Raw genomic sequence first — 27,075 nt, 5'->3', positions numbered from 1 at the left:
CAAGACTGACCATTCCTCACTCACCTGCCCTGGGAGGAAAAAGAAACAATCCTGTGATTATTTTTTTGGAACCTGCCTTGTGTTGGCAGAAGGCTGGAAAAGGGAGTGAATGGGCAGAATATGCTTGAGAGGAGCAAAATTGTGGTCCACCTGTAACAACTTCAAATTCTGTTTATAGAATCAAGTAAAGCAACTTCCTCTTCAGTCCCTCTTCCAAACAGCAAATACAGAACTAAAATCTATCTAAACCTTTTTTCCCTCCTTTTGTCAAATTGAGAGTATTACAGGTGACTTGGCTTGGTTTGGGTATTTGTTGACATTCCTTAATCTCTGAATGATAAGGGCATGAATTCTGTTTTCTCTCATTTTTAACAATTGGAACATTATTGAATTGTTTAACCTGAGCGTTGCTCAGAAAACAAATCTGATAAAAGTGCAGATTTACCGACAGGCAAAGATTTATCTCCCTTTAATGAAAGGTAATTTTGTGTCAAATGAAATCTCGGGAAGAAATGCGAGAGGCTTTGTGTTATTAAATTTCTTTTGATCCCTTTTACCTCTAAGACTCTGCTTATCTAAACTATTTAGTGCTTTGTAATGGGTTGTTATGCATCCATACATGTTGTTTATATGGGATTTATTGGTGCTGGGAGGGAAGGTTTGCTCCCAGTTGTTGTATTTCTCTGTTCCCTGCTGTTTTGATGAAAGCTGGGCCCCCGTGCTTTGTGAAAACTTTGTGTTTGTCTTCCTAGAAGTGACTCGTTTATATTGTACATCCAACTGTTGTTGTTCTGTTCATAAACACTTAATTCATCTCAGAGTCTCTTTGGCATAACAACCATCTCATTTGCTGCCAGATGGAAAGGAAGGAAGGTGTTTTAATGGTCTGATTTGACTTTAATGTGATATAACCAGTCATGGGAAGGTGAAGGGACTAACAGGAGTTTTTAATTACCTTAATACCTGTGGATTTGACAGTGAAGTTTATGCTGAAGGGTGTTTTGCTGCTGTTTTGGATCTTTTACTGTATCAACCTATCTAATAAATGCCTATATTTTTTATTTTGTTTTCTTTCAGGCTCTTCTTTTCTTTCACTGTTCTGTGGTTGATAAATATCTGTTGACCAGGTGCATCAGGGACAGTTCTCTTCACCTGCTATTCTTAATTTCCTTCTGTTCAAGTATTTTATTTATGACGAAAGCTTTTCCAGAAAATCCCTGTCTAGTACTCCACTATTTCAAAAGCATTCTCCTAGATCAACCTTCCTGGTTAACTTGGATTTATTCTAAAATCCATCATGTGATGTTGGGTCATGTAGTAAAAGAAAAGCAATGGATGCTTTTTAATGTACTGTCCTGTATACAATATTTCTGGGGTTTCTGTTGGCATGGGGTTTTTTTCTGGTGGTGTTTTTTTAATGGAATACTTATGCCTTTTGTTTGCCTTTGACAAGAAATTTTCTCTTTTTCTCTTTTTTTTGATTTATACATCTCGATAATTATTTTCTTGTGTATATTTTAAAAGATTCTGCTGTATGATTAACATCCTTTGTGTGCCACAAATTGCTGAAAATTATTTTTTTTTCTCTCTGCTTACTGTTGTTGTTAATAACAGGGAAACATCCAGTGAGAAGCCATCAGATATATCCAATTCCGAGGTTTATCTTCACAGGACAGGGGAAAATGACCTGGGCATGTCACCATCTGTAAGATCCTTCTCCTTTTTTTCATAGAACTTGCTCTATTTTTCCATGAGTTGGTTTTTATATATCCCTGTAAAGCTGTTATTTCTGGTTGTGTGGGTCATGATCCCCGTGTAAAGGTGCAGACAGCGACTAAAGCTCCCCAAAATCTGTCCTCTGCAGTGCAGGGGGGAGGGAATTCCTTGTGGGATGCTCCCAGTTCATCCCAATTCCTGCCCCTTGTTTAGTGTGTTGGGTGCTTTGTTTTCCCTGGGCTTGGCAAAGTGCCTGCACTGACATCATCTTGTATTATTTTGCAATAATAGATTAAAGAAAGCTGCAGAGATGCCTCTGGCTCTGGTTAGTGATGGTTGACCTCTGCAAGAGTGAATTTTGGACAGTTTTGTTTCATCAGACTTTCCACAAGGAGCATTTGTGGCTGATGAAAGGACATTGAACAGACTTCATGGAAAACCTGTTCAGCCCAAAATATTTAGTGATATTGTGTGTATAATTGCAAGCATTTACACTGAAAATGGCTCCTGACAAATATCCCTTACCAAGAAATGTGCTGTTTCCCTGCATAAATGTGGCTTTTACCACATCTACAACAACTCCCATCCCTTCATGGAACACTGAATTTGCTATATGAACCTGTTGAGGTCTGCCCATAATTCTTTTTTGATGCTATCAGGGGGACAGTTCACAAAGATTGCAGCTGGGAGTGGGCTGTTGCCACCTGAGAAATTCATACAGACTGTTCTTCCCTTCCTTGCTGGGCACAGCCAAGAATTTATGAGGACATGAAGTGCAAGTGAGATAAATTGGGAGTGTTCTGAGGAAATTTGTGTTCTGTTGAGCATCTGGAATAGAGGATTAGCAAGGGGATGGTTTGTCAGGACAGGTTGCAGGTGGTCAGTGGGCAAAAATAGTGTCTCTGCCCTAGGCTCTGGTTGGTGTGAATGTATTTATGTGTGTGTTGATTGTATATATACAAGTATAACTTAAAACCAGAAATGCAATGATTAAAAATAAAACCACATGCTAGATTTACTAAATTTCTTCTTATTGCTTTTGTGTTTATTTTACTTAGAGAAATATTCCTTATGGAACAGTTATTGTTAAGAACATTATTTTTTTTCGCTTGAGACCTGGATTTGGGGCTTAAAGTTGTTTTGTGAGGGGTTTTTTTTGTTGTTTTGGCTTGTTGTCTTTTTGTTGCTGGCTCTGCCACAGCTTCCAGGGCAATGTTAGACAGATCACAGCATTCCACTGTTCTTCAGCTTCATATATTGGATTCTTCTGTGACTACAGCTTTAAAAGGACCTTTAAGTGAAATAATCCTCTCTTGCTTTGCCAGACAGTTTGATAATGTTTGACTGGCTGGGACAAACAATATCTTGTTCTGTTGTCAGGAAACACAGATGTTCTGGCAGAAGTCAGGCCCAGGTAGAGGAACAGGGAGTCTTTTAAGAGACATTAAGAGCTGCCTCAATCAAGTGTGGATGAAATGCAGCCCAAGCTCCACTCACTGAATGATTATGACAAATGAGGAGATTTAAAGGAGAGGTGCTGGCAGGTCCATCCACAAGGCTCTCGTTAACAAAACTTAGTGAGACAGAGAAATTCACACTCCAGTGTTGTTTTTTCTAAATATCTCAGTTAAGCAAAATGTTCTGTACCAGCTTCCCCATGGAATGCAGTCCATAGTTATTGTTATCCTGCAGGAAGAACTTTCTTCTGAAAGACAATTCCTTGTTACTTCCTGGAGCAACAATAACCCCAGTCCTGGTGGGATGCTGGAAATCCTTTATGCAGAGAGAACCCTCAGCCTTGAGCTGGGCAGCAGCTCTGCTTTGATAACTATCCAGTGATAGTTATCCACTGCTGTGCTTTCCTTTAATTTTTAATTTTTTATTTTTTTTCCTTTGGAGGCTGATCAGGTGATCTCTGAATTCTGGATTAGCCCCACAAAGGGGACTGTGGAGAGATGAATCGTTTTTAGAATATGGAGTATTTTGAAATGGAGTATTTTGATTTTTGTTTAGTAAATTCGCCCTGTTTAAAGGAGACCAGAATAAGTAAAGAAGAACATTATAAAGTGAAGACTCTGGCTAATTTATCCTCAGAATTCCTTTCTTCTGGTAACTGAGCTATTTAGATTAAAGCTGTCAGAGGTATTGTACCACTCCTAGGAAATGGGGTGTAGGAATGGCCAAGCCAACGAGGAGCTTTATTTTAAATTATGTATCCACCAGCTCTTCTGATATTTTGTTTGACTTTTTTCTGTTCCAGGATGATCATCACAAGAAAACTGTTTCTTTGGATGACAATAACCTCGAAGCTCGTCTCAACAGTTGGAATCTTGGGGTAAAACAAACTGGGTGCATTCCTTATTTATTAACTCGAAATGGAAACTCCTTATTAATGTCATCTGCATCTCTGAGCTTAGGCTGCAAAACTGGTGTGGGAGTCAGTCTTTTAGAAATGGGTTGGTAAAGTTTGGAATGGGTATTAATGAAAACACGTCATCCTGAGAGGAAAACATTAAAAATGCCTCACTTTTAAGTTGTAGTAAACTTACTATATTTAATAAGGTTACTGATGAATCAGGCAAGTGGTCAAAACCAAGTATCTTACTCTGGTAGAAATTCAGACTGTTTCTTGATGACTTGTCTTTTATAGTGTAATACAAGAACTATTTCTAGCACTTCCAGACTTAGATCAGTGTATTTTTTGGGAGTTGTAGCTTTGTAAAGCAGGGAAAGTGGATCCTCACAAACATTTTCAGGAGCAGCAGCTCCAACTTGCCAAAGCTCCATACAGGTGTCTGAAACCAAGGTGCAAGCAGTCACTTGCAGATTTTGGATATTTGGGCTGCATAAATACCTGGATTATATGAGCAGATAACTGTAATACCTAGAGCTTTTAAAGCTGCTTTAAGGGGGAAAACTTGCTCATGGCCATTTTACAAATTGTTCCAACTGATGCTGACAAAGAATCTCTTTCTATCCAACGTTTTCCTATCAGTGTTGATCTGCCTGCTTGCTTATCTCTGTAATTTTATTTGTGTTTTATTTCTTTCTCTAATTGAAATTCCAGTTTGCAATCATGTTGTGTTGATAATGGATGGTTATTAAAGTGTGATGATCCTCTGCTGATACAGGAGCTCTCTTGGATAACAAATTGGCTACTGTGACACATAAATCAGGTTTTCAAGTCTCCTCTCCAGGGATGGTAATTAAACAAGTCACTCCTGAGAGACTTTGATTGCCTGATAAGAGTTGTTGGGAGTTACCTGACAAAGAGGATTTGAGGTTGTAAAAGAGAGGTCTGTGAGGGGTTGCTGCTCAACAGTGTTTCCCTGCTGTGGATCACGGCCTCCAGTGGCTTCTGAAAGGGTCAGGAAGTTTTAAGTAGAGTGTCACACTTAAAGAAGAATATGTCATTGCTAAAAATGAAATAAAAATCTCACTAAACGACTGCAGCTCCTTGGAATCTGGAAGGTTGGAGTGTCAGATGTGGCTGCTGTTATTTGTGAGCATTTACAATGTCATGGGAGCATCCAGCTCCCCTTTAATTGCCAGGCCCATCTGCAAACTGTTCAGGAAACTTAATTTACAAGTGATCTCACCTCAGATACAGAAGACCCTTGACCCAAAAGAAACAGTTCAGTAGTGGGGGAAGGTAGGAAAGGAAATACAGGATGGCAGGGATTGGAACAAGATGAGCTTTAAGATCTGTTCCAACCCAGACCATTCTGTGATTCAATGGTCTTATTTTATTAACAGCTGTCAATAGACTTCTACATATTTTTGTAAATCTGGTACAGTCATAGCTAAAGGGAAGGTGACCATCTCCTGTTTGTCTCAAAAAATAATTAAATATTGTGAAATATAGGTGTATATATATATGAGTCAGGAAAAAAAGCTTTTTGGATAATGGAATTAAACTACCTTTTTTCCTTTCCTTTTTTTTTTTTTCCCTTGTGTAGTTGAGCTTTTCAGATTGCAGAGGAACATAATTTTTGGATAAAAATTTTGTTTTGTAAAGGAACAACAATGAATTAAATCCCTGCAAATTCTTACCTGCCCTGCCTCTCTCTCTGCCTCTCTCTCTCTTTTTCCCTATTTCATGGTGCTTCTGATGCAGTTGGATTTGTCACTGAATTGTAACCAATTTTCAGGTGTGACAAAGCAAGGCTTTCAAACATCCCAGGAAATTCAGCACATCACTTTAGGTGGAAAGCACACAAAGAGACTGTACCCTGGGGAAACAGCAAAGGGTTTTTTAATCAGGGAGAACATGAGTTTTCATCACTGGAATTCAGCCAGCACAAGAATTTAACTCTTTAGCTTTTAGCAGAAGTGATGTGGGATGTGCAGCACAAAGAACCTGCACATCAGGTCTTGCCCAGAAGGATTTACCATGGGAAATGTTATTGCCTAAGAAGGGTTTAGGAGGACTTGAACCAAAGAAATTCTGCAGTCAGTGGCTTGCATTGTGTTCTCCTCCCTTGGAGAAATGATTTCACACAGGGTTAAAGCAGATGGAAGCGTTGGGAATTCTTGGGTGGCTGCAGCAGCAGAGGAGGCTGTGCCTGCTCCCTGCACTTGGCTCACATCTGCCCTTGTCTTTCCAGTCTAGTTAAGCTCAACCATTTCTGTACAAACCATTTGATTATCTTTTGTTTGGTTTCTCAGTCTGTCTGCTTACTATAAACATACCTACTGTATATGTTGTGGCGTTGGAGGGCAGCAACACTGGAAAAACTTTCCCACAGTGAACTCCAAGTGGTGGTGTGACTTCAAAAAATAAATTCGACTTCCATGCTGACAAACAATCTTCATGTGCTTTAATGTCCTTCCACTAAGACTGCAGAAGCAGCATTAAAGCGAACTTCCCTACAAATTATGATGTTAGATAAGAATGTCCTTACTCAAATTTCCTGAAGCTACTCAGCAGTTATTTCTGTAGGGAACATGCTGGCTGGGTTTGTTAGATTAAAGTAAGAATTTAGGGCAAGGTTCAGTTTAGTTGTTTACCATTTCAAAGTCTTAAGTGTTCTTAACTCTTTCATGTGTGTTTTTGCCATCCTTGTTTTGAAAACAATCACGTTTTGTCTTTGAAGAAGCTGAAGGGGGAATGAGCAGCAAGGCTGCTGATCCAAACGTGGGGGTTTTGTTCCCTGAATCTTTAATATACACAATATACCTTCTGCCTCTGGGACCGAGCTGAAATAAGCTCCAGTTGTGCTTTATTGAACATAACTAGACCTTGATAATCATCTTCCAGAGAATGAAATGGGATTTTGGAGGGGTGGGATGGAACCATGACATTAATGTTGTCATTATTGTGGTATTTACTGAGCATTTGCTGTAAATTTCTGGGCTGTGATTAGTGCACAAATATAAAGCCTGTGTGCTGTTTTCAGCCTGAGAGATGAAATATAGTTGAGGTCCTGAGGATGAATCTTGTAGAAGTACTTAGAGCTCAAAAATGTGCTTTTCCTGCACTACCCTTGCTTTTGGGGGAAACCATTTTATATCAGTTTACTTTTATCAGTGCTTCACTCGTTGCTTGCACAGGTGCCTTTATTGTATACTTCAAAAATGTTTGGGTTTGACCACTTTAAGTGTTGTTACATAAATAGAAATGGAAAATACTACTTTTTTTTTTTCAACTTAGGAAAATAGGAATATTTTCACATGGAGTAGATTCTTTCTGTTAAATGATGGGGATCTGGTCACCCAACACCTTCAGAGCTCTGGTTTAGGAGGACTCAAGTAGGAGAAGGTGACCAAGCCAGTCCTCACCCATGGAAACGTGGTTTCTTGTCTGACTGCCCAGTGGAAGAGGGGAACCCAAAACGTTTTCTACAAAGAAATTCAAAATGCCATTTTTATTAAGAAGTGGTATTTACAAATTAGATTTCAGTTCTACTTCAAATGAAGATGTCTTTCATGATGACGTTTATTTGATTCATACTCTTAAAAAAGGCATGTGATTTACTGTTCTTCTCGTGGCAGTCCTTTAGTTTCATACATATGTATTTTGGCTTGGCTTTGACCTTTTGCTTATTATTTTAAAATTTGCATGTTTCTCATAAATACAGGCTTTTTTTTTTTTTTTTTTTTTTTTTGGGCATTCTTTATTGTGATATTCCCTCTTTAATGTGGTCTAATTTTGAGAACAAGAAGTTTTGCAGAAGACCAGCATGAAAAGAATGAACGTTGAGGCATTAAATGTTTACAGATCAGTTTAAGTGGATATAATCCACAACAAGTAACAAAGTGGGAACATTTAACTTCAAAGCACATATGGCTGCTGTTACAAAATCAAAAAATGCAAGACTGGGGCTGTACAAAGTATTAGAGACACATTTTCCTTCCTTTTCACAAGCAAGTAGGATCTACCTTAGCTTTTTAGATGGGTTTTGAAGGCTGTAAACAGCTTAATGTCATGGTCAGATAAAGGATTTGGATTAATTGTGAATATTTATGATGATTTTTAGCTTTTAAAAAGCAAAAGTAAAGAGTGATGGTACTGTGTGACAGAGAGGGCTTTTAGGAAATAATGAAACCTTTGAAATGTGGCTCTACAGCCTTCTCAGAATTCCTCCAGGTACTGGGGAAGGCTTCCACTGTTCCCTGCTGCTCAGCTTTCTGAGATGCCAAATTGGGGTGTGCTTGAACTTTTGGAGCACCTTCAGCCCTGGGTACCTGCCAGTACCTGGGCTGGGTGGGGAAGTGGCCAAAAGGAGCTGGAAGGAAGAGTGTAATACTCCTAAAACGTAGATAGAAAATACTCTTGCAAGGTACAAACGTGTAGGACACCAAAGTTTTTAGTTTAGAATTTTTGTATTTTTATTTCCATCCCTTTTCATTGTTTTTTCCCCTCCACTGTGGTTAATGCTCCCTGTTGATCTCATTCCTCTGTTCCTCTCCTCACCAATCTCTTCTGTGTCCAAACTTCTTAATTTTTGGGGGCAGTAGGTGCAGGCAGGATTCCTTCATTCCCTGATGGATTCTGTAGGGAAGAAAGTTTAATGTGACTGTAGTAAACTCATTGACAATAAAGACAAATAGATTATCTGTCGAATTACTGGTTTTCTTATATTTTGAGCTATAGGGTTAAAATAAAAGATAATAATTCATTGAAATGGAATTTATGTTAAACATGGATATCTACAACTACTGGGTGAAATATGACAACTCTTACCCATCATATAGAAATCCTACATAACCTTTTAGGACAGGAAATGAATAGCACTGCATCAAATTGAAATTTCAGAGGGATTAAGCCTCTTTTTCACTGATAAATTCAGCACACAAGTTTATTTAATAGCACTGGAGAAAGTGCAAGCATTTGATATATTTGCCATGCCTCGTAGATCAAACATTTAGTGTTTTGGGGGTTTTTTAATGTGTATTGCAATCCCATTCATATTCCAGATCCCACTGCTGCATTTTCCAAGATTATACCCTTGAAAGGTTTATTTGGGCATCTCTGTGATGTGATGTTTGAGCCTCATCTCTGACAGAATGAGGAAGACAGAACTGTGTGATAGAGGAAGTGGGTTGGGAACAATGTTTTGTGTTCAGTTCTTAAAAATAGTGATTAAGAGCTGCTTTAATTATACAGTCATGTTAATGAATTATTTCCTTATGTTTTGTCACTATGACTCACATGTGTGGCAGTTGTTTCGATGCACCCAAGTGTAATTTTTCAAAAACACTAGATTTTAATCAGTATAATCTGTAAACTTATTGTGGCTTTACACTGATTTCAAGGAAAATGTATCAATCAAGTTGGAAATCTTTTGCATAAGCCACGTCTGCAGCTGCCAAAACCTTTTAAAATATGCATTGGAATTGGAATTTTTACAACCACAAAGGTTTGGGGGGGAAAAAAAGTGTGATTTTTTTTAAATTTTTTTTTTTGGTCTGTTTAAATTATAAAACTTGCTGAGTAGGTCATAGCCACCCAAGTGATCTCTTAGGAAGCTTTCCTATTTCTGTAACACTTAAGGCAGGTTGGGATCTGTTCTGTGCTGCTTTTGAGTGATACAGTTGCTGTGTAAGTATAGTTGTGATGCCTCACTGTTTGTAAGACATTGTTGCCACAATGACTTTTTCTCTGACTCATTTTTTTTCAGGTGGAAAACCCAAGATATTTGCGACAAAAACCGATTCCAAGGTCTTTGGTAGGTGCTTAAATTCCTTTTCAGTGTCATAAATCAAACAAACATTCTCCATGTTTTTAATTTCTGGTCAGGGCTGATTTTTACTTGGGAGTTGCTGTTTTTTATCTTATTAAGTTGTTTTAAACTCTTTCTCATTCAATAGGTGACACCTAAAATTGCCCCAGGAAAAAGGCCTTCTCTCGACCACCAGGCACTGCTTCGAGCAAAGGAGAAAGAGGTGAGATTTCAAGGAATCTTTGGGGAGTTTCCTTTGGAAATTGGGCATTAAAAAAGCAGCAAAAATCTCATGGAAGAGAACTTTTGCTGAAGTGTCAGGGCTTTTCATTAACTACTTAATGTAATTCCCAATTAGGGGCTAAAAAAGACTTTTTGAACACACAGGCGGGTCCTTTGAATGAATAGAAAAGTTTGAATTTTAGGAATTTTCCAAACTACCTTTCAGCAGAAGCAGTGAAACCCCTTGATTTAGTGAGATTTTTATTTAGTTTCTATATACCTTTAAAAATCTGCAGACCTTGACCTTATTTCTGTTACGACCTACGTGATTTCTATATTTGCCTCATTGAGCTCCAGTCCTCTTTTATGCATATGGGGTTTTATTTTTACTTCTTTGAAACGTTGTGAATTGGGGAGGTTTCTGTCAAAGCTTGTCTAAGTCTCTCACACTATGTTATTTTGTTATAAATGTATATAAAAGTCAAATTTTGTGCTCATTTTCACCTTTTTCATGGATTAAGGAAGTCGATTGCCCATGATACTTTGTCACAAACTACTCAATTTATTTAAAACATCTTTTCTTTTTTTTGAGGGACAGTGAATTAATGAGCAGGAAAGGAAACTCAACGTGCATTAGGAAAACAATTAATAAAATCCCAAACCCAACCAACCAGTCAGAAACTCAACCCAAATTCAACACTTATGAATTGGGACTGTCCTGAAGTTGCTTTCAAGCCACTTCAGAAGGTGCCTTTAGCAGAGATACAGGGGAGGGTAAATTTGATTTGCTTCCATTGTTAATAAAATAATGGATGTGAAATGATTTCTGTTGCTACCTGGCAGCCTTGTTCGATGCTCAAACAAACAGTTGCACAATCCTTTCACTTTCTCTGCTCTAATATTGCCTGTTCATTTTGCACTGACAATGTTCAAAGCACCAGTGCCTCAGGATGAGGCCAGGTTTCACAAGATGTGAAAACAGCCCAGAAAATAAATAAATTGAAAGCACAATGCTGTCATTTAAACAATATTTTCAAATTAAATAAACAGGAATGCATGCCAAGGAGCTACATAAAATACCCAGTTAATACTTTGCTGGTTCAGTGGAAAAATCCTCTAAACCACACAGTAAAAATCCAGGATTTTTTGCTAATGGTGCTGGTTTGAACTGGAAAGGTTACAGACAGTGTTTCACAATCACCATGTGTGTGCTATTAACTAGAAAACTTAAATGTGTTTTCATCTTATTTTGTTTGTGAAGCTCAATTAAGAATAAAGCCTTTTCATTTATAGGAGGGAGATGCATTAACAGGAAAATAGAGCTGTGCAAAAGAGTTTGGGGAAACCTTTAACTGTTCTCAACCTCTTTGTAGTGCAACAGGAGAACGTAAAATAGGATAACTGGGGTTTTTTTTTTTTTTGCTTTTAACCTTCAGACCTTTGTTCATAAACCATTCCTGCACCTGTTTAGACTCTGTAATGCTGAACACATGGCCCTGTGCAGGGATAACCACATCCCAGCCCTGGGAAAACTGCAACAGCGTCAGGCTTTTAGTCATCTCTTCCCCAAATCCTTCTGACATGGATTAAACCATTTGGGAAATGGTCATTAGTGAAAAATCAGGGGTTCAAATGAGGAGGATGCAACACAAAGGGGACAGATCCGTGTTCAGGACAGCAAAGCACCACAGATGGGGGTGGCTTGTCTTGGTATAAAGGAAAAAATGTCCCTTTGAACTTCAGCTCTGGCCATCCTGAGTGTCACAGAGAGATCCTCAGGGAAGAGGAGGGGAAAGGAAAAGGGTTGATTTGGGATTTTTCAGAAAAGCAGATCCAGTACCACTGCTAAGATACAGAGTTCTGGTGGGCTGAGAAAATAAAATGAACTATGTTATTAAAATACACTGTTTTTCTGATCTTTCCCAAATCACTAGTTTATCTGATGTATCCTTTAAAGAAGTTTTGGTGTTCCTTTAAGGAAGTTCTCTTTCTTAATTTTTATCCATCTTAATTTTTCTTAGCACTTTTTTTTCCTCAATTTCTTTCTGGTTTGCTTTTTGTAAGCAGAGACATTTATTTATCTTATCTCAACAAACGAAACCTAAACATATCTGAGGAATATTGGAAAGAATTTTCACTTTTCATTAGTTTAAACTACAGGTTATAATGAATACCTGGGGTAAATTTGTCCTGAGCTGCATACCACCTCTTAATTAATTTAATTTTTGATAAGCTGGCAAGCTCAATGCTTTGTGCAATAACTCTCTTATGAAGCTTCACCTCTCTGGGTTGACTGGGAACACTGGAGTGTTCCCAATGCTTTTGTTGACTTATCACTGTGCTCCTGTCACTTCTCTGTTTTGATTTTTGGGAATCCATTGATGATGTCTTTAGATGGGTTCTTTTCCAGCCTCTTGTGTGCTAAATTAGTCCAGTCTAAAGGATTTGTGCAACTGGAAAGAGGAGGAATTTTGGGTGAGTTTTCAGGAGAATACAGGGTACCTGCAGGATGACTCCCACGAGTTTTCATGGAGTGAGGAATGAAGGAGAGGGAAAACATGCCCAGGAAAAAGGGGAGATGATCTGTGTGTAAGATAACAGTGCAGAGAATCCCTCCCCCCCCAAAAAAAATTCATCTTCATGGATTAAGAACCAGAAGTAAGATGAAAACTTTTTTTGGGGCTGTATGTATTCAAGAAATCTGATCTTTAAGATGCAACCTTTTCAAAAAGGCTGTTTAGAACCTTTATCTTTGTAATCTCTGGTTTGTTTTTCTCCTTTTATTTTGGGAATGAGCTGTGTGACACCAATTTTATTTATAAAGATCATCAAGATCATCATGGTTTTACAGCACCAAAAGCACTGGGATGGAGTGATCTATTTATGTTAAGATAAAATCTGCACTGATGGTGTTATAGGTTACTCCTGATCTGGCTGAAAGTGCTCTAAATTTAAGGTGTTGAAAGCAATGGATTTACTGGACTTCTCACTTATCTGGCAAGAGATTATAAATTGAAAGGGAGAAAATTGCATAAGGGCTGGGATATAGATTTATATCCAAGAGGGAATGTAGAGGAAAGAATTCAGGGAGGAAAGAAAGTTGTAGGACTTGGGAGGGAGAGTGAATAACACTTGCTGGTGTTATCATGGAAGGAGGTGGAGTTTGAGGAGTAGAAAAGGAACACTTGGAGATAACAGTCCCTGCAGCTGGAAGGAGATGGTGATCAGTGAACATTGTCCTGTTGGTTTTGATTTCCTCCTCTTAATTGCTCAGTTCCATAACAAAGTATTTCAATACATGAAATTCCTGCCAAATTAAAAGCAATTAGTAAAACCAGTATGGAGAGAGTATCCTAAAAGGAGGACTCTTGGAATTAAACCACTGTAAAATTAACATTATTGTGGTTTTAGCTATGTGGTGGGTTTGATATGTTTCCTCATTGAAAACAAATATTTTTGTTCATATCTTCCAGAAATGATAACGAAAGATATCAGTATTGTTGTCTTGGATATTACATTGAATTAAAAGTGTTTGTGTGCTCATTTCTGCGTGTCTCTAGAGCTTCAATTTTGGTAGATGGATGGAGATATATATATATATATATATATATGTATATATATATCCAGGAGAGCTGGATAGAACTAAAGGAACCTCCTTAGGCATGGGATGGGGCTGGTGATCTTGTTGGTGCTTTTTAAGCTCAGAAATATTTAGTAATAACAGGAGGAGAGTAGTGTTGATGAACTTTCTGAAAGCATTTGAGTTGTAAAACCATCTGTAGGTGAGCCCAAAACCTGAATTTTGCCATAAGTGGAGCTTTGTGTGTTGGATTTTTTTTTTTTTAATTATCCCTCTGTTCTACCACTTCTCTTCCTTTCTTCTTCCCCATTTTTTTGTCCTCCTGTTCACCTGGAGCTGTCCAAGTCACTCTTCAGCTCATAAATGTCACACTGATTTCCAAGGGGTAAAAACTGTTAAGGTTTTTAATTCTGGTGAATATTCTTGTTAAAATGTAAGAATGTGTGTTGAATTCTGTTCACACAAGTGTGGCCCATAGGAAGGGGCAAGGAAAGGCAGATAATAAACAACTATTGCTTTCATCTTGGTTTTTCTCTTTTCCATAACTTTTTTTTCTTATGACAACTTGGTTCTGAAAATACTGTTTTACTTCCCCTTCAAAATACTCCAAGCAGTGCTTATTGTGGTGTTGAACATTCTCGGGTTCAACTGAATTTCCTCCTTTTATCCCCAACCCTGGTGTCTGTTTGGAGTGCAATGCCTGATTTATGTGAGGAATCCACTTTTAAACTGATTCTCACCACCGAGTAATCGTTGAGCAGGAATCTGTTAGTTCATGTTTAAAATCACAGCAATCCTGACTCCTGTTAACATCATTCCTGGCTGATTAATGTCCTGTTCCCCAAAAAAAAAACCCCATGTGCAAGTTGTCCGCTGTCTTCCATGTGAGGAAGTCACATCCTGTCTTGCTTTGATAACTCTTCAGAATGTAATGTTATAAAACCCAAACCTTATTTTATTGCCAGACTGGTGTGAGACATCCAGTGTATGTCAGGATGAGACATGTTTTCATAAACTGCCTGGTGATTTATAATTCCTGATACCAACCAGGCTGGTTATGAAGATATATATATGTACATGCACAGTTATTTATTTTTTTTTTTTTTCTTGCAATAGTTTGTGAACTATGTCTTTAATTATTGCACATATGGGCTGGAGACATTGAGAAAGATCAAAGGGGTAGGTTAGCAATTCAAACTAGTGTTTTAACCAGTAGAATGTCCAGATGGTTGCCAAGCAGCTGGGAATTAATCTTTTGCTGCATGATTAATCTCTACCTCAAAGTGTCTCTCCCTTTAAAAAAAAAAAAAAAAAGGAAGAAAGTTCGATTATTTTTTTTTTTTTTTTCCCCACGTGTATAGATCCTGATTTTTAAGGGAGAAAAGACTTTGACTGCAAAAAGTGCTGTACACTGTTATTGCTTAATGTTGGACTGGTGAAAGGAAGGTGGGAGTGCAGGTTTAGTGGCTGATTTAAAAAGTTCAGCAGCTGCTGAAACACAACATTAAAAAAAATAATAAAAAAAAAGGAGTGACACTGGGGAGAAAAAGTCAGTGTTGTTGACTCAGTGTGTTCAGGCTCATTCAGTGGACTCAACATTACACAGAATTATAAGTTTTCAAGTAATATCTACTTTTATATTCAGATTTTACTAAATGCCTTTGAAATCTGTCTGATTTTTTGCATGTTCACGAGGTTCCACCAGGCTCAGGCTTCAGTGCTGGCAACTGCAGATTGTTTGCTGTGTTTCTGAGCTGCCTTTCCTGAAATTGCATCTCATAATTTACTCCTCTGTAGAAGTTTTCACAACTTCTAACCGTATATTGAACTTTTTTTGGTACTTACTGGTGGCAGTGGCTGCTCCTAGTGGCAGATGTGCTTGTTCTGTGTGCAAGTGGGACACTTGCCACTCCAATAAAGCTGTTAAATAATATGATGTGTTGTGGTGCTAATATGCATATTATGCATGTTATGTTTATTAGCTGTGTAAAACATCCTTTGGGATAAAAATACCATTGCCAGATATTACAGTTGTTGGGATACAGAGCATTTCTCCTTATTCTCACTGCCCTCAACTTGGAAATCTGTGCAAAATACATTGTTCTCTCTTGAAAGATCCTAATGACATTTACATATGAATGAGAACAATTGTCCTTTCAATTATTTTTCTGTATCCAGTGAATGTGTATTAATTTCAGTGTCAGTTAAAAAGTCAGGTTTTTCTTGATGGGGAAAGCTGGTAGGATTTGATTTTGGACAAAGCCCTTCATTCTTAGTGTTTATTGAAATGGGATAATAGTATCATGTCAATTTTTTTACTGAAGTGAATATTGAGTTGCTCTTTCAAAGAATACTCTGTAAAAAATATTGCAGCTGGAAGTAGCAGCCGTAGTGTTTTTAAAGAGTAAAGATACAAAGAAGGTTAGATCTGTGGAGGGAATTATAAATGTTTGTTAGGTCAAATAATATAGTCCAGATCATAAACATGGACTTTTGTGGAGGGACCTTTAGGATCTGGGCAAAATGCCATGTTTATAAAGGGGCTTTTTGCATTCTAATTTCTGGCTGTTCCACTTGTTTGATGCCTCTTTTCTTTCAGTCCATCTCTGGTTTATCCTGAGCTCTTGAAACAGAGACTTTACAAGTCATTTATTTCACCTTGGGCATTGCACTGGATAAAAATATTGATGATATTCAGTGCAGAATTTTGGTTAGTGATTCTGTTGGTTAATGATGTGCTGTTTCAAAATGTAGTCATAAATTTATTTATTTTTTTTAAATTGGAAGTGAACAGTATTTTTTCCACATCCTATAAACTCCACAAGCTTTTCAGCAGTTCCATTTGAAAACAGATTAGTTCCAATATGATTAAAATCTACATTTACTGTAGAAATTTCTATTCAAGTAAATTGCTGTGAAGTATTTTTCCTTTTTTTTTTTTTCCACACCAGTGATTTTCTTTTAAAGATTTAGGAGGTTATTCTGGCTCTTAAATAGCTGTAAAATGTGGAAAGTATTAATATACCTCCAAGCTAATCATAAAAATTTTTGAGGCTACAATATGATACAGAAATAACACAATGAGAAGAGACAGCTTGTTAATGATGATGTGAGATACACTGTTCTGAATTACTTTAGTCTGAAGTCAGCATGTCTTTATAATAAATCTTGACTGTTTTGCAAGTACAGTCTCTCCTGCCTTGGCCTTCCTGAATGGTTTAAAACACTGTATAAATTATCAATGTTTATTGTTTTAACCCTGCATTTGAAAATTGAGTAAATGGGGTTCAGTTGAAAGTTGGAGTTGTTTGTTGATATTTTTGTTAAGAAACCTTTTTCTTCTATGAAAATATCAAAGCTTTGTGCTGTGCACTGATTTCTTTCAGCAGCTGCACAGCAGCAAGACAAATAAGTTTTGTCGTGCACTGTAAGATACACAAGTCATTGTTCTACATTGTTAGTTCTTACTTTGAAGTTCTCAGTTATTGTTTACATCCTTCTCCCCCTTCCTTGCTTCCTCCCTCCCTCCCCCATATATTCATAGGCTTGGAAAAAAAAAAATCAAAAAAATCTGGCAAGCAACAAGTCCTGTTTTGTCAAATAGCCAAAAAAAAAGAGAAATCTCTGATGGATGTTAAAGCTCCAAGATGCCACCTCTGGCCTGAGGGTGAGCCCTGTAATGAAGACAAGTGAGCAGTGGGCAGGAGTTCAAAGCTATCTCTGATTAACATTGTTAACCTGCTCATTGAGTTCCTCCTAAATCAGCTATTTAAATATTTCGACAAATTTCCGTAAATGGGGACAAGATGAATGTTTGTGTTCTGTCATGAAAAACGGAGAGATCACCTTCCCTCCCTCCCTCCTCTCCCCCCAAAAAAAAAGATTTATGGCAGCTGCAGGTTAGACTCTATCAGTTGAAGTTTGACAGCTGTTAATTAAATTTTCCTGGCACCCAACCTTTGCTATGAAAACACAGGGCAGCGATGGGGTGAAAAACCATTTTCAGGTGACTGTTGACTGCTTTGGGTGGTGTTTTGTGTTTTTCAAACGAGCAAGAAAGTGTGATGAGGCACATAAAAGCAGTTCTGCTGCTACCACCCTCCCTGGCTTTAAATAACAGGGACAGCACAGATGTTTGACATCAGTATTGTTTACATGGCCTTAGGGTTTAATTGCCTCATACTCTTTGTGAGGAGGATAAACAATGACAGAAATCCAAAGGAATGATGTTCAGGCAACAGCAATGGCTGCGTTTCATACATAGCTGCAAACTTCCCAACTATAGCTAAATATCTATGTTGGTTTTTTTTCCCTCTTGTCTGAATGGTAACGTGCCAGAAATTTCATATTTTTCTGCTGCCTCTTAACTGGTGACTTTTATAAAAACTGATGAACTACATCTAACGACGGAACGGCTTTTCTGAGTTGTTTTTCTCTATTTTCTCTAAAACTTACGAAGGTCTTTCCTGCTGCTGGAGGTTATTTTGTTTCTTAAGATGAATTTAATCAACAGAGGAAAGCTGAAGTGCAGAGGGCACCGTGTGGAAGAGCAGCACACGGAGGCACCAAGTGCAGGAAATCGGGACGCGCGGAGCAGATGAAGTTTGACATTTGGGAGCTGCAAACAGGCTCAGCCTCAGCTTGGTGTGGTTATAATTTTGAAAAGATATACTCCTCCATTGAAATCAGTATTTAATAACGTGCTTCAGCTTCTCAGTGGAAGGGGAGATGTTTCGCTGCCAGTTGTGAGGAGCCCGTTTGCTTCGCCCCGGCCCTCGTGAGCTCAATGGTTAAAATGTGTTTACATGACTTAATTCTTTTTTATCTTACATATGTGGTGAGATTGGAAATGTGCTTCACAGAAAGGGTGGGTCAAAAAGCACATTTGTAAATGAAACCAGTACTCCAAGCTTATCTATAGGGCACTGGTGGTGTCCTCAGGCCTTCTGGCTTTTCCAGCAGGTTTCCACAGAAGAAGATAAGTGTAGGATTTTTAAACCAATTTTTACAGCAAATACTCAAATTAGCACTTCCAGAGGTTGTGATGAACATACATGTGTGTCTTGGAATTATGGAGCTGTATAAAATTTAAATGTTGTGGGAGATTCTTAATTTTATTTTATTTTTTACCAGTTCTTCGTTACAAATACATCTTTCCTCTTAACGCTGGCTGAAAACTGCAAGTGCAAATCAACTACTGAATTTCAAACAGCTTAATATGGGGCTCCTCCCATTTCTTTATATAGTAGGTCTTGAAGGGACAAAATTAGGAAAGTTGTGGATGAAGCAGATGGGGCAGGAAGGTGTCTGCGGTGCTGAAACTGGAGAATTTCATTAAATTTATAGAAGTTGAGGACCTTGAGTGCTTTTGAAGGTATCACTTTTTCAGCTCTCAGCTGATGAGAAGTTGAGATTTTTCAAGCAATTTTATTTTTAATGTTCAGAGGAAAATGAATCTTATTTTGTTATCACAGGGTTTGCATCGTTAAGGACTGACTTCTGTGCCTTGAACACGTTTTTCATGTTTGTTGTTTGATTGCAATTAGCTCTTGCTTTTTGGAAAGTAGTCCCAAAATCTGTGAAAATGGAAGAGCTGGCTGTTCTAGGGGAAGTGGTGTAATAAATTAATGAGCTAAAACTGATGAGAACTGGTGCAAGGTGGTGCTAAGTGGAAGATTAATGACAAATGGGAACCGGCTTCGAGTACAGGGAGTTCTGTTGTCAGCCTGCAGGAGAACAACAGCCTGTGGCTGAGAACAGTCACCAGCACTTGGAAATACATGTGTGTCCGTGTTTAATCCAAATGGAATTTTAGATTTTGATTTATTTTCGTGTTATTTCAACCTACGGAATAATAAAACCAAGGCCAGCTCTCAGCTGATACAAAACCACCGAGGATTAATTTTCATCCATGCCAAGACATTCTCACTTTATTAATGAGTTTTAAGTGTAAAGTGTTTGTGTGGATTTAGTAGCTGTGGGAGGGCAGTAGCTGTGCATCAGTAATTCATAAGCTTTTAATGTAATTCAAGTAGATTGGAGTCTCTTTCATGTTTAGTTTCTAGTATTTGTGTTTTTACAAGGCCTTCATATTTATTTATGGGATGTTCACAAGCTGTCTATCTGGAAGTGGATTACTGTGCTTTTTTTTATTAAATCAACACTTATTCATCACCTGGTACGAAGATTTTCTTCCATAATGTCACTTTGTTGGAGTGATATATGCATATATTTCTTTTCATATATACATATGCGTAGATTTCATGAATAGAACATGCATTTTTATCATGATGCTTATTTTGGGGTGATAAAAGAACTGGTTGACAACTGAGAATATGATTTATTTTCTTTGGATTAATTGTCAATCTAACTTTTTTTCCCCCCATTAATTTGCATAAAGCTGTGTACAAATAGTTGGGAGACAGGTCTCTTTATCTGTGGTGTAATAAGCAGGTTTAGAGTCAAGAAATGGAAAGAAATTGCTGGTCTTCCTTCTCCTCTTTTCAGTTCTTGAGGGGTCTTCTGTGTTTACAGAGCAGCATTTTGCATTTTTGAGTTGACTTGGATTTTTGTAGCTCACGTTTTCTATCGGTGACAGTAGTGATGTTTTCAATTTACAATAAATCTATAACACAAACAAACTATATAGAAGAAATTAATAATTTGCACTGTGTTTAGTGTCTGTCTGTGTAAGATAAAGATTCATGCTGGAATGGCAACTTTTGCTTAGTCAAAGGAATGGAAATAATGTTGGTTCCTGTGGAGTTGTCAGTTGGGAGCATTACAAGGCAGGTTCTTGGCTGAGCTAAATAAAAAGGTGAGAGCTGAAAACAGCTGGATGGTGATGGAAGTCCAGTGTCCAGCTCTGGGGTGGGGGAGCCTCAGCTCCTTGGGCTCTTAAGACATCCAAAAGGACACAAAGTTGGCCAAAAACCACTTTGTTGTCTGCTGGTGGGTGTTGGTACCTCACTCCAGGGGTTTTGGTCCCCCCTTTCTAATGAGGGGCATTGGGGTCTGTCTGGAGAAACTTCTGTGTCCCCTCTGCTTTCTGAACAGCACAAATTATTACTGTAGAAGTGGAACAGCCTGAATCTGAACTCAAGGTGTCACTTTTGGTTTTTAGAAAACATGAGAAATGCCAAATTCCTGTCATACCTGTCCTTGTGAAAACATGCAAGAGACTTAAAAATACTTTAGAGCTGGAAACTTAGACTCTGAGTAAGAATTGTCAATGTATTATTGTGTTGGGTTCAAGCACTACTTTAAACAAACACAACAGGAAATGTATTTTAGCAATCAAGTCCTTACTCCCATTATAAGTCACCTTTGAAAGGAAACGTGTTTATAATGTGAACTCTATGAATAATGGAAAATAAACAAAAACAAACATGCATCTGGGCTGAAGGACGTTCTTTGTATAAATGTAACACCTGCCTGAAGGAAAGCAAGTTTACCAAACCTGATATATTAACAAATATTAAAAGTTTTATTCCTAAGTGTTTATTTAAATTAAGGACGAAAGCTTATTTTAGGCAGTAGCAGTTGTGTTTATTGCCAACTAAAACATCTTACAAATCAATTTTCTAAATAAATATTTTAGGTTGACATCTTTCACAGCACTTTTATCAAATGGATATGAAAATATTGAGAAAGTGAATATAGACTGTTTTCAGCAATTATTTGTTGGTGACTTCCCCTTGCCTTGTTAAAGACATAAATTAAAAGTTATGAAAAGGTCATTAGTGTAGTTCATTCTTTATTTAAATTGCCTATCCTGTTTTGCTTTTAAAGCTGGAAATGAAAGTGAAAATAGCAGAAGGTAAATTTCATGAAGAAAAAGTGAAATTACAGCAGAAGCACGATGCTGATGTTCAAAAGGTAAAAAGTGTTTGTATTTTCTTCCAAAACCAATGTGTTCATAATAGAGAATATGATTATCATCAATAACTAGCAGTTGTTCTTTAACTTCTCAACAATTGCAGTGAATGTTCATTAAAAGCCAGATTGTAGGTAAGTTTGCATAAACTGATAGGAATGTGCAGTGTTCTGTGGTAACATAAACTTAGGAAAGGGAAAACATTGGAAGAAAACAAAGGAAAATACAGGAGACCATTTGTTTGTTTGAACAAGAGAACCTATTTTACCAGGCCAGCAACTTCTGTGGGTTTGTTTGTGATGAAATCACAAACTCGTGATTTTTCTTTCAGAGAGAGAGCACCTGTGTTATAGAAAAATGTGAATAAAGACTTTTTATGGACAAAATGCGAAATAGTAGGAAAATCCACAAGTGTATCAGATATGTTCCTGCTCATACAGTAATAGTTTTTGTTCTCCTGTCTCCATTTTGACAGGGTTTTAGAGCAAAGCCTGGTCATTGAACAGCTCTTTATTTATGTTTTTGTGTTGTTAAACCTGATGTGGCTCTTAATTCTTCAGCACTGACGTGACACCAGATCTGCTTCTTTGGGTTCCATTGGGTTTGTCTTTGTTGTGTTGCACAGCACCACTGTTGGGAAGGTCACGAAAAGGCTGTCACAGACCACGTGGTTGCTTTCAATGCCATGTTTTAAACATGGGGTAAAATTCTGGAAGGTCCCGAGTGCCTCTGGAGTCGCTCTGATCCCGGGGATGTGGCGGGAATTAAACGCTCGGCTTCGGGATCCCGGTGGCTGATCCCGCTGTAAGCTCTGCATTACTCACTGCCTCTGTTTTGTTTCTTAAGGCTGAGTCACAGCCTTGGAGGAAGTTGGTTGACACAACACTGTGACACATCAAAGCCTCCCGAAAGGATGTTAATATTTGGTCAGGTGCATTTTTGGCTCATCTGCTCTCAGAGCCTGCGAGCAGAACCCGGCGAGCGAAGCCAGCAGTAGAAAGGAAACAGCTTTGTGAGAATAAGAAATAGTTGAAATGCTTTCTCATCCCTTGAGTTGTCAACCCTTTCTAACTGATGTTAGAATTCCGTCTTTTGAAGTCGTTTAATCACGTTGGATATTTTAGAAAAGGTTAAACGGCGGCGTATTAATCTTTAAAGACGCAAAACGTTTATTGCAGATGGAGTAATATTGTTTTAAGATGAAAGCTTCTGTTGGATAAGAGATTTGGGGCACCGTTATAAAATTTCTGGGACTTTAATCTTTATCTTAAACGCAAAGTTTAAATTAAAATACTATCTCAAAGTGTGCAAATATTCAAGCTGGTTTTTTCCAAAATCGGCACGTGCAGAAATGGGGGTGCAGTTACCTTCATATACTTCCTCTATTCCAACCCTTTGTTCTTTGGAATCCATGCAAGGAATTGCAATTGGTGAAGCACGGAAGAGTGTAGTCAAGTTTACCAATTTATTTCCATATTTCTTCAACCTGCTGAGAATTTTAGGTGCTTTTAAATAGTATGAGGCAACTTAAATATGAAAAGGGAAACCCACCTTTTCTGTTGCAGTAGTAGCACCATGAAACTTCCACACTCAACCAAGAGCAACACAGATTTGAAAGGAAACAAAAATACCCATCTTAAAACATGAAACTTCCTTTTAATCTACTTCTGCCTACGTTTATCTACAACAGTCCTTTGTTTATGACTTGACAGACTGAGCTGTGAAAAATGGCTTAGATTTAATCACAGTCCTGTAGGACCTGAGCACTTCTTGAAGGCAGTGCCTTTGCCAGAGATCAGGGTGTATTGTTCTGTGCACTGGTTGTAGTTTTGATTTTTCTGAACTTCTGTTAAAATAGTTTGAATTGTCCCTGCAGATTTTGGATAGAAAGAACGATGAAATAGAGGTGTTGAAGTCCACCTACAAAAAGAAACAAAAAGAATCTGAGGAGGTGATCAGAAGACTGGAGAAAAAAGGTGATTTTTCTCTTCCTGGTTGTTTTCTCTGTGGTGGGGTTGCACTGCATTCTCTTGTGGCTGTGGGTTTGTGTTCCTCCTTCAGACATCACTTTCTTCTTCATTTGCAGGTCTTCACTTTGATTTTTCCTTTAGATTTTGAGAGACTTGTCCAGTTGCCTTTGCTGTTTCCAACCCACGTATTCCAGGAGGCCTGTGATCTTTTATATTTAACACAGGTTTCTTTGGTGCTGAAGTATTTTGACCACTCGCTTCAAACTTTTTGGAACCTCTGGCCCAAAGTTAATTTCTTTATGCATTCAGTACATTTTAATCAAACCACAATGGGTTATTTTTAAAACTGTTGCGGCAAGAGATTTCAAACATGAGTAGTCTTGAATATGTCATAAGTACAAAACTTGGCCTGAGTGTGGCTTGTCAGCAGTTTTTCAGTGTTAGTTTCTTTTAGAATTCCTTGGAGTCCTTTTACACTATGGACTAAACCACAGTGTAAAATAATACAGAAGTTTGGTAATCTATGTACAAAAAGGGAGAGAGTTCCATGTATATTGTTTCCTCCTCCTTGGGAAAGTAATTTGTCCAACAAGGAATCTGGTGCCTCTCTCAGTGGGTTGGTGGTTGCTCTTGGCTGGAACAGGTTGTGTTTGAGTTGCCTCCACTTTTACCAGAAAATGAAAATCCTCAGTCACTTCTGAAAAATGAATATGTACCTGCTTTGTTTTCCACTAAATTTGTTAGACTGTGAATTCTCAATGCAATCACTTGGGGAACTTAATTTCCTTGTATATCTTTAGCATTCAGCCTTCACCTCTTCTTCTAGGGATGCTCATGAAATCAGGTTAAAAATGCCTATTTTCTTTAGGTTATAAGGAATTTTGCTGATGTACATTTACTCCTTCAGGAAGGAAAACTCACCCTGAAATATTCTGTAAACAAAGCAGAAAACAGAGAACACCTTGTAATACTGCAGTGACACAGAATCAAAGTGCTAAATTTTGAAGCAGCCCATGCATTAAGTATTTTAGAGCCAAAAAACATCACAAAGTCGGGTCAATTGGAAAGCTGATGCAAACTGATTGTTGCCAGCACTGAACAATCCCAAAGGTGTCTCTTGAATGGTTGTTTATTTTCCCATTTTTAACAGTTCAGACCCTTGTTCGTGAGTCACAAGTTGTCAGAGAAGCCAAAGAGCAGCAGATTGTGGAGCTGAAGAAGATGTGTGAGCAAAGCAATGATTCCCTGAACAATGAGTGGGAGAAAAGGGTAATGAACAATACTTGCTTTCTTGACAGATTCCTACAGTGTTTGTCTGATATAATACACTTTGTCACTCAACAAAATAAATATAAGGAATATGTTACTTTGAGGGATGTTTTTTTAATGCTGATTTTGATTTTTTTTTTTTTCCTCTGGAGTAATTAAGCCTCTTTTTGCTGATGCCTGCACACCCACACCCACCCAGCTGGTCACCCTGTGCCTGGGGTTCATCTGGCCTCCTGGCAAGTCTCTGGATGTATTAGGGAAGTGTTTATTTCTGGTTGACCTGACATGGAATTTTAATCTGGGTAAACCTGCTGCTACCTGCTGCCACGGTGATTCCTTTGAACTCTTGTTTTTGCAATGGGTCACGAATTCTTCAGTGTATTTTTATTTATTGTTAAACTCAAGACAGCAGCAAAGCAGGGGGAAAAGCATGTTTATTGTGAGAGAGCATCACCTTTGTCCAGATTATTGTCAGGATTTGTCTTGCTCCCACCACTTGGGAGAGGGAGGGTCACAAAAAGGGCAGACCCACCTCCCTTTATAGATGAAGAATGCTGCGTAATTTAATTTTTTTGCAACCCTGCATCTGGAAATGATGTTGGGTTTAATTCTTGCCTTCTAAGAGAGAAATCATAAATCTTGTCCTTTGTACTGAAGTCCTCGAGGCTTCAGTGTTAAATGGGCTTTTCTCATAGAGTCCAGAATGGTTTGGTTTGGAAGGGACCTTAAAGATCATCTCATTCCAATAGAATATATGAGCATGGCAAAAGTATGTCTTTTAGCATTCTGTGTGGATTAAGTTATGCCCTCTCTACACACTTCTAAATGACTTGCTTATATTTCTTACAACTTTGTAGAGTCACAGCAGACCTATTTAGTGAGCAAATTATCTAGTCTTGTTAGAAAGGACAGAAATGTGACCACCCGGGCTTTTCAGTCGTTATGTTTGTATTCTACAATAATCTAATACTTATAAATGCTAGTTTTAGATGCCATTCATTATTTTCTACTGCTTTTCTGATGCAGCTTCATGATGCTGTGGCTGAGATGGAGAAGGAGAAGTTCAACATCCGGAAGAAGCACACGGAGGACATGCAGGAGCTGCTGGAGGAAACCAACGCCCGGCTCCACAAAATGGAGGAGGAGTATTTGCAACAGACCCAGTCAACTGTGAGTGTTGTTGTGAATATCTCACAGTAGCAAGTGTCTTTTCCAGCATTCAGACTTCATGGGTTTGTGTTCAAGTGGACTGGAAGTGCTCAAGGCCAGGTTGGAGCAACGGGGGATAGTGGAAGGTGTCCCTGCCCATGGAATCAGATGATCTTTAAGATCCCTTTAAGGTCCCTTCCAACCCCAAACCATTCCATGATTCTGTGATTTGTGTATGTACTTATTTTTGATGGTGCAATGCAGTTATTCTGTCCTTTGAGAGGACAGCCAATCCAACCAAGGATTTTGCCCCCAGATAAAATTAGTCAAAGCACAGCCCTTCAATCAGTATTACAGAGAAATATATTTGTGATGAAGGACTGGCTGTAACATTTCTCACTGGTTTTGATTCAAGTTAGCAGAACTTTGGTTTCTGTAGGTTTGTGCACTATAGAAAAAGATTTATAGAGTAGATCTGTTTTCACAGATACTTGTGACTCTTTACTTACCCACCTTCTCTTTGAATGAGCAAATGCTTGTTAAAGATCACATAAAAAGAGTTTTGAAATAATTATTGATTATTCTAATGTATTGCATTTCTTTTCTAGAATAATTATAAACATGGAATAAGGTATAACGTGGATTTTGTGCCTGTTATATAAATGGTGCAAAAAGCTAAAAATTGGCAAGTAACCTCAAAAAAGCATCCTGTACTTTTTATCAGGATGAGGCATGAAGAAAATTGAATGAGTGAAAAGACAATGTCAAACAAAATTTATGCCTTTATTAATGAATGTTGAATTTAAAAATTAACATTCAGATCATGTCATAGGTAACAGTAAATACAGAGAAAAATGGACACAGTCTGTCAGCAAGATTGAATTTAAGAACCATCAAAACTAGACAGATCTTGCTGAGCAGCTTCTGATTTAATAATTAAACAAGGTAGAGTTCAAGGCAGGGCTTAAGATGAAAGACTAGACTGTCACTGGAAATTAGTTTTCTTTTTTTCTCTCTCTCCTTCTTTCTGTCTCCTGATTTTATTTTTTTTTTTTTTGGTTGGTTGGTATTTCAGAGTTTTTCCTTGTTCAGAGTTTCATGTTGTCAGGAATGCCAGTGCTGTTAGAG

General features: G+C 38.0%; 1 protein-coding gene across 4 annotated transcripts in view; it reads left to right on the top strand.

Annotated features, from left to right (window-relative positions):
- Positions 1 to 27,075, top strand: part of CEP112 (centrosomal protein 112) — a 154,549-nt gene that overhangs the window by 6,895 nt on the left and 120,579 nt on the right. For all 4 annotated transcript variants that reach the window (XM_027654428.1, XM_027654424.1, XM_027654425.1 and 1 more), the window contains exons 5-12: positions 1,615 to 1,705; positions 3,977 to 4,051; positions 9,840 to 9,887; positions 10,030 to 10,104; positions 21,475 to 21,561; positions 23,436 to 23,535; positions 24,680 to 24,798; positions 25,825 to 25,968. In XM_027654428.1, the coding sequence (XP_027510229.1) occupies positions 1,615 to 1,705; positions 3,977 to 4,051; positions 9,840 to 9,887; positions 10,030 to 10,104; positions 21,475 to 21,561; positions 23,436 to 23,535; positions 24,680 to 24,798; positions 25,825 to 25,968 (739 nt within the window). The remainder of the gene's footprint in view (positions 1 to 1,614; positions 1,706 to 3,976; positions 4,052 to 9,839; positions 9,888 to 10,029; positions 10,105 to 21,474; positions 21,562 to 23,435; positions 23,536 to 24,679; positions 24,799 to 25,824; positions 25,969 to 27,075) is intronic.

Source organism: Corapipo altera, unplaced genomic scaffold (genome assembly GCF_003945725.1).
Source record: "Corapipo altera isolate COAL_440 unplaced genomic scaffold, ASM394572v1 343, whole genome shotgun sequence".
NCBI lineage: Eukaryota > Metazoa > Chordata > Aves > Passeriformes > Pipridae > Corapipo > Corapipo altera.
The sequence above is the reverse complement of the archived record's forward strand: the minus strand, read 5'-3'. Positions and strand labels throughout refer to the sequence as shown.